The 7,807-nt window shown below is 42.3% G+C and overlaps 1 protein-coding gene across 3 annotated transcripts in view; it reads left to right on the top strand.

The window, feature by feature from the left end:
• The window catches only part of SARNP (SAP domain containing ribonucleoprotein), a 90,117-nt gene that overhangs the window by 78,682 nt on the left and 3,628 nt on the right, over positions 1-7,807 (top strand). For 2 of the 3 annotated variants that reach the window (XM_006165567.3, XM_006165566.2), the window contains exon 11: positions 4,151-4,444. In XM_006165567.3, coding sequence (XP_006165629.1) covers positions 4,151-4,192 — 42 coding nt within the window. In that variant the 3' untranslated portion in view covers positions 4,193-4,444. Of the gene's footprint in view, positions 1-4,150; positions 4,445-7,807 lie in introns of those variants that run through there. The other variant, XR_337030.3, reaches the window with a different exon arrangement.

Raw genomic sequence — 7,807 nt, 5'->3', positions numbered from 1 at the left:
CTTTGATTTTAAAAGTGGCTGTGCCAGCTAGTAATACTTACAGGTTATAGTACCTCATAAACCTCAATTTCATCATCTGGAAAGGAGAAAATATACCCTACCTCAAAGTGTTTCTTGAAGAATGAGATGATTGTGCTTGCTTCCTCACTTACCCTTTCTCTCTCTGGTGAAATTTGAAAAAATAATATTAAATTTAAAAATAAATAAGGGCCAACAGGTCGCATGGTGGTTAAGGTGCTAGACTCCCACATGGCTGACCATGGCTCAAATCCCAGCTTGCTTTCTCACTTTCCCTTTCTCTCTCTGCCTGCCTCTCTCTGGTGAATTGGGGTGGAGGAATAAATCAATAAAATAAAATAAAAAATAATAATTCTTAAAAAAAGAATGAGATGATTCTGTGTGTAAAAAGGGGTGGTTCTAGGGTTGGCAGGTGGCATGGACTGCCACATGGCTGACCTCAGTCCTGGACCTAGAGGCTTGCTTTCCTATTTTCCCGTTCCCTCTTTGTCTTTCTCTGGTCAAATTAAACAGATAATAATCATGATAATAAATGAAATAAAGTAATTCTTTAAAAAAAAGGGGGGGGATGATTCTATGTGAAATGCTTGAAATGATGTTTAAATTTTTGAATTTTTTTCACATCTTAGAATATTGGCTTATTTAGGGAACCAGCAGTTAGCGTAATGGCTATGTCGCTGGACTCCCACGTAGTCGTCCGCGGTTTGCGTCCCGGACCCGGTGGCTTAAAACTCACGCCGGGCGCGTGTGTGTGCGTGCCCAAGATCCCAAGAGGAGAATGGAGGAGAGGAGAAGGGATTGCGGCGTGACCATCCCCCCTGGGGGGTGATTTCTCGCTTTCTGTCTCTATGTCTCTCTATCTCTGTCTGTCTGGCGAGTGCACGCACCCTATAGCAAAAATCTCTCCAAAAAAAAAAAAAAAAGAATATTTGCTTATATATACTGTCTTAGGGATGGGACCTAAGTCAAAACATGAAATTCCTTTCTGTTTTATATATACCTTATACACATAGCCTGAAGGTTATTTATTTGAGAGAGATTTTTGCTGTAGAGCAGAGACAGAGACAAAAAACGAGAAAGCACCCCAAAAGGGGTTGGTTATGCTGCAATCCCTTCTCCATTCTCTTGGGATTTTGAGCAGGCATACACATGCATCTGACATGAGTTTGAAGCCACCAGGTCCAGGACTCGAACCACAGTTGACTGCATGGGAGTTCAGTGATGTAACCACTACACCATCTGCTAGTCTCAAAATTCGCTTTTTTTTATTTGAACAGAAGTTGTGTTCATCCACATTTCAGGTTCCTTTGGGAACACATTGTCACATTTACTGAGGTTGAGCATTGACAGATGATGTTGATTTGCTAATTTGAGAGTATCTGTAATGGTGATCATATAGCATCTTGGATATACATAAGAAGCAATGGAAATAATGTTAAAATAATTAATGTTTTAGCACTGTAGAAAGCTTCTTGGTGGCAGGGAATTTGGAGTGTTCTTGCTTCCATTGAATTCAAATTTATTTCTATCTGCCTCTGGAAATATTCTCTTTAAAAAAATCTGTTACCTTGGGGCTGGCAGGTGGTGTGGTGAATTAGGGTGCTGGATTCCCACATGAACGACCATGGTTCGAGTCCCGGATGTGATGGCTTGCTTTCTCACTTTCCCTTTCTTTCTCTCTCTGGTCAAATTTTAAAATAACAGTAACAAATGGAATTAAATAAATAAATAAATATTTAAAAATTATTTGAAAAATATATTATCTTATACACTCAAAGTGTTACAAAATTTCTTTATGAAGAAATATTGGAATCAGTCTTGTAAATAAACCCCGAATTTATTATTTGTTTGTTTGTTTGTTTTTGTAGACGTTTTTGCCTTAGGATGTTTGTACTCACCGGAGACAGAGACAGGCACAATGAGAGGGAAAGTGAGAAATCAATCGCTAGGGGTGATGGCCACACCTCAATCCCTTTTCCCTTCTCCTGGGATCTTAGGCATGCATGCACACACACCCAGCATGATTTTCAAACCACTGTGTCGGGGACTCGAACTGCAGTTGGCTATGTGAGAGTCCAGTGATGTCACCACTACGTCATCTGCTGGCCACAAACCCTGCAGATTTTGGTCAGATTGGTTCATATTTTCCACTAGGAAAAAAAAGGGGGGGAGTTTGTGATTTTACTACCTTTGTTAGTATCTGCTGCTTCTTTTTTTTTTTTTTAAGGTAGAAAAGAAGATTTAATAGGAAAGAAAGGAAGTATACCCAAAAGGCTCTTGGGTGGGCAGATTGCCAGGTGGCAACCGCTGTTAGTATCTGTTTATTAATTGATTATCAGAGGGCGTCAGTGCTCTCTAGGGAGAGGCATGGTCACCCTGCATTCCTTTACCTCCATTTCTCTACCTCACTAGGGTTTTGGCATGTATGCACGTGTGCCCAACATGTTTTTCAAGCCCGAGGGCCAAGATTCAAACCATGGTCACCATGTGGGATCCAGCTCCTTCCACACTGCTGTGCTAGAGACCAGCCAGCTTCTTTTTATTCTAAAGAATTAGGCCTTGTTTGCATTTGGGTTTCTTTTTTAATTTAACTTCCTGCGTAAAGGGAATGAAACAAAGCTTTCTTCTTTGCTTGGAGCAGAGGTTGGGGTGAAGAAGAAGGATTCAGTGCTGTTTTATGAGTTGGTCCCAAGAGAAAATTTCCTCTTTCCAGTTTTGTTCCCTGTCTCCTATACTGCCTCCCTTGAGAGATCTATGATGGGGTCTCACCAGCAAACACCACCCAACCTCCATCCCCAATTTATTCTGTTGGCATTCACAATTTATTTGTCCCTCTGTGAACTGGTGGCCTAAGGAATAACTACTGCCTGTCCCTGGCCTGTCAGTGCATCCCCCTTACCTTCTGCATGAATAGCATTGGTTAATCCTTTGTCCTCTGAAATATTCTAGCTTCCCACCTATTGGAACATTTTTTCCAGCCTGTTAAGAGCCTATTGTTGGGATGGACAGGTGGCATGGTGGTTAAGGTGCTAGACTCCCACTTGCCGTTTGAGTCCTGGATCTGATTGATGACTTACTTTCTCACTTTCCCTCCCTCTCGCTCTCTCTGGTCAAATTAAAAGAATTTTTTTAGAAATTTAAAAATAAATAAAATTAAATAATTCTTTTTTGTTTTTAAGAAGTTTTTCCTAGGGAACCAGCAGTTAGCGTAATGGCTATGTCGCTGGGTTCCCACGTAGTCGACCGCGGTTCGTGTCCCGGACCCGGTGGCTTAAAACTCACGCCGGGCGCGTGTGCGTGCGTGCCCAAGACGTGAACCGCGTTCGACTACGTGGGAGTCCAGTGACATAGCCATTACGCTAACTGCTGGTCTCTTATAATAGAGTAATTCTTTAAGGAAAAAAAAAAATGAGGGGCTGGTGGGTGGCATGGTGGTTAGGGGCACTGGACTCCCACGTGGCTGACTGTGGTTCAAGTCCTGGACCTGGTGGTTTACTCTCTCTCTCTCTCCTCTTTCAATCTGTCTCTGGTGAAAATTGAAAAATAATGATAATAAATAAATAATTATTTTTAAAAAAAGAGCTATTGTTTCTAGTCTCTCTTTAAGGCTGAGTGGCCCTCTACCCTTCAGGAATTTTCTCTCTTTTTTTTTTTTTTTTAGAATTATTTGCTTAATTTTATTTATTCATTCATTTATTTTTAATTTGACCAGATAAAGACACACACACACACACACACACACACACACACTGAGAGAGAGAGAGAGAGAGAAAGCTACCATGTTCCGGAGTCGAACTGTGGTCGGCCATATGGGAGTATCCAGTCCTTTAACCACCATGTCATCTGCTGGTCTCCCCCTTCAGGAATCTTTCCATTTTCCATCACTGTTCTCTTCTTCCTCTCCCCACTCCCTATAATCTTTCCTCCTCACCCTTCTTTTCCAGCCAGCCTCTATAGCTCTAACTGAGTAACTGAAAAGATTCAAGGATGTAGTCTCTAGCTGCCAAACTTATGTCTGGGCTATTCTCCTTCTTGGACCTTGTGATAGTCCATGTAAGTTTAGATTAAAGTAGCCAGGAGCCCAGTCCAGTATTATTTTGCTATCTAACTATTTTTTTCTTCTTTTTAACAGGCAAAGAAAAGGAAAAGAGCAGAGCGTTTTGGAATTGCCTGATGAAAATTTCCAAATGCTTTCTGTTCTCCAGTGTTTTCCATTTATCCAGTTCTTCTTGGCCACATATATATATATACCTTAAACGCACAGTCATGTGCCCACGTCCTGCCTCGCACTGAGGGAGCATGTACCCCAGGTACATCCATGAACTCCAACAGCAATTTGACTTACTGCTGTTCCAACTTTAAGGTTGTTGTGTTTTTGTTTTTAATTATTTTGCTTGTTAATAAAAAACAAAAATAGAAAAGAGAACAATGTGTTTTATTAGGTGCTCCTTTGAGTTCTTGGAGCCAGATTAGACCAGATGAAGGGAGCTTTAGAAGTACATGTTGTAGGGAATTAACCATAATGCCTTTATCCTTTAGGAAATAAATCAAGGAAGAGGATTGAGTCTACCATGTAAGCCTATATTTATTCCCTTCTCTCATACTTACAGGCATCCTTTTACCTCTTTATCCTCCATGAAGAGGCCAGATTTCCCCCTAAATCTTTGCTTTAGCAGTTGAGATGAAGTAAGAGCAGGAGTTAGCAAATGCTGTGGTGGTTAAGGTACTGGATGGACCTCTCGCATGGCCAGCCGTGATTTTGAGTCCTGTACCTGGGGGCTTGAAAAGCATGCTGGCTATGTATGCATGCTGAAAATCCTGAGAGGAGAATGGAGAAGGGATTGTGGTATAGCCATCCCACCCAGGGGATAATTTCTTGCTTTCACTCTCCTTTCTCCTCGAGCACATGTGCCCTGTGGCAAAAAACAAACAAACAAACAAACAAAAACTTAAAAGAAAATAAGCATATCTGAGGTTTGAGGAGGTGTAAGGGATGTAAGTGAAAAGTCTTATGATTGGTAGTCTTCTATTATAAGCTAATAATGAAACCCTTTTCTTAGATAAAGTGGGAGTCCAAAGTCCCAGAATTAGAAGATAGACCCTGGGGCCAGCAGATGGCATGGTGGGTAAGGCGCTGGATGCCTATGTGACTGACTGTGGTTCTAGTCTGGAACCTGGTGGCTTGCTTTTTCACTTTCTCTTTTTCTCTTTCTCCCTCTGGTCAAAATAAAAGATAAATGGTAGTAACAAAATTAAATAAATAAATCTTTGGTCGGGGGAGAAGATGAAGATAGGCCCTATTTTCTTTCTTTTTTTTTTTCCCAGAGGTTTTTGCTATAGGGCACGTGTGTTCACCAGAAAGACAGAGAGACAGAAAGCGAGAAATCACCCCCGAGGGGGGATGGCCTCGCCGCAATCCCTTCTCCTCCATTCTCTCGGGATCTTGGGCACACATGCACACGTGCCTGGTGTGTGTTTTAAGCCACTGGGCCCAGGACTCGAACCACAGTCAACTACATGGGAGTTCAACAACATAGCCATTATGTTAACTGCTGGTCCCTGTTTATTTTTATTTTATTTTAGGTTTTTGCCTTAGGTGTGTGGCACTAGCCAGAGAGAGACAGACAAACAGTGAGAGGGAAAGTGGGAAATCACTCCCCAGGGGAGATGGCCATGCTACTATAATCCCTTCTCTTTCATTTTCCTCTCAGGATTTTTGGGCATGTACATACACTTGCCTAGCACAATTTTTTTTAAGAGTTTTTTTTTTTTTTTCTGTAGGGCATGTGTGCTTGCCAGAAAGATAGAGAGAGACAAAGAGATAGAAAGCGAGAAATCACTCCCAGAGGAAATGACCACACCAGTCCCTTCTCCTCCATTCTCCTCTCAGGATCTTGGGCACACATACACATGTGCCTGGTGTGGATTTAAACCACCGGGTCCGGGACTCGAACCACGGTCGACTACATGGGAGTTCAGTGACATAGCCATTATGACAACTGCTGGTCCCCCTAGCACGATTTTTAGGCCACTAGGTCCAGGTCCAGGACTTGAACCATGTTTGGCCATGTAGGAGTCCAGTGCCTTTAGCATCATGCTATCTGCTGGCCCTGTTTATTTTTGGTTTTGTTTAGTTTTTGCTAGACAGTGCATGTATTCACTGGGAGAGAGTCAGAGAGAGAGGAAAAGTGAGAAATCACCCATGGGGAAATGGCCATACCATAATCCCTTCTCCTCCATTCTTTTGGGATTTTGGGCACTCATGCACTTAAGCTTGGTGTATTTTCCATTGCCAGGTTCAGGACTTGAACTGCAGAACCAGTCATGTGGGATCCAGTTGCCTTAATCTCCATACCACCTGACTAGCCCAGAGACCTTGTTTGATATGCACCTCAGGAAAGGGGAGGATACCCCTCAAAGAAGAAAACGTAGGGATTCACCACATGACAGAATGTCAGAAATCTTAAGCTAGATCCCACGTGGAGAATATGAGCAGTGGGTCTGGAGGCTGCTTCTTTCTAATCAGGTCCCCTGCAAATTTGTCATCTTCTGTTGTAGAAGGCTACTGCTGCATTTTGTTGACATTTTTGGGTATTACTAAAACACATTTTTCTTACTGAGTCTCCTACTTCAAGGTTTGGTTTTCCCCAAGCAGGCTGCTTATTTGTATGTTAAGTTTGATTCATATCTGACACCTGCTATTTAATCTTTTTGGATGTGTTAGTGTAAGATTTTTCTTCATAATATTTATATCTGCACATGTACTTTTTTTGCTTACTTTTTTTTGGTAGTAAAATTTACGAGCCTGGCATCTTACCTGAGGGCTTTGGTGCCATGATCAGATTTCATGTTGCTGTGATGTAATCCTTTATCCTTTCTTTCACTAAATCTTTGTCCTTATTTCTAATCCCTTAATACTTACTAAGGAAGAATCTTTATTTCTACAAACTCTCTGGTTGATGAGGAAAGTAAGGGATACTTTAGGAAAACTGTGTCTTGTGAATTCGCCTCATTCTGAGACTTCGGAGAAATGAACAAAAGGGAAAGCTAATTAAACTGTTGATACCTCCTTAACCAAATAAACCTTAGAATGGAAGTGACCTTTACTGTCTTCCCACTGGTCTCTTCTGCCTGCCTCTCTTTTCTTTACTTCAGAACTGTGGGCCAGCTTGTGATGTGGTAGTTAAGGTAGCTGGGTCTCACATGACCAAACACCAAGTACATGGTGTGCATGACCAAAATCCTTAAAGGGGATTGCTGAGTGTCTGTCTCCCCTAGGGGGTTGTATGCTCACTTTCTTTCTCCCTAGTGTGTGCTCTCTAGCAAATTTTTTTAAACGTTGTGGGGGAGAACAGCCAGTGGCATAGTGGTTAAGGCAGCTGGATCCTACATGGCCAGATGAGTCCTAGAACTTGTAAAACATGTTGGGCATGGGAATAGCAGATGATGTAATGGCTACATTGCTGGACTCCCATGTAGTTGACCACAGTTCGAGTCCCAGACCCCGTGGCTGAAACTCATGCTGGGCACGTGTGTGTGCATTCCCAAGATCCCAAGAGGAGAATGGAGGAGAAGGGATTGCAGTGTGGCCATCCCCCCGAGGGGTGATTTATCCCTTTCTGTCTCTGTCTTTCTGGCAAGTGCCCCCCCCCTGTAGCAAAACCCTCCAAAAAAAAAAAAAAATGCTTGGGTGTATGTGCAAGCATATCCCAAGAGATGAGAAGGGATTGTAGTGTGACCTTCCCCCCTAGGGAGTGCTCTTTTCCTCTCTCTCCTTTTCTCACTCTTT

This window comes from Tupaia chinensis, unplaced genomic scaffold, assembly GCF_000334495.1.
Source record: "Tupaia chinensis unplaced genomic scaffold, TupChi_1.0 Scaffold143970_1, whole genome shotgun sequence".
Classification (NCBI taxonomy): Eukaryota; Metazoa; Chordata; class Mammalia; order Scandentia; family Tupaiidae; genus Tupaia; species Tupaia belangeri.
The sequence above is the reverse complement of the archived record's forward strand: the minus strand, read 5'-3'. Positions and strand labels throughout refer to the sequence as shown.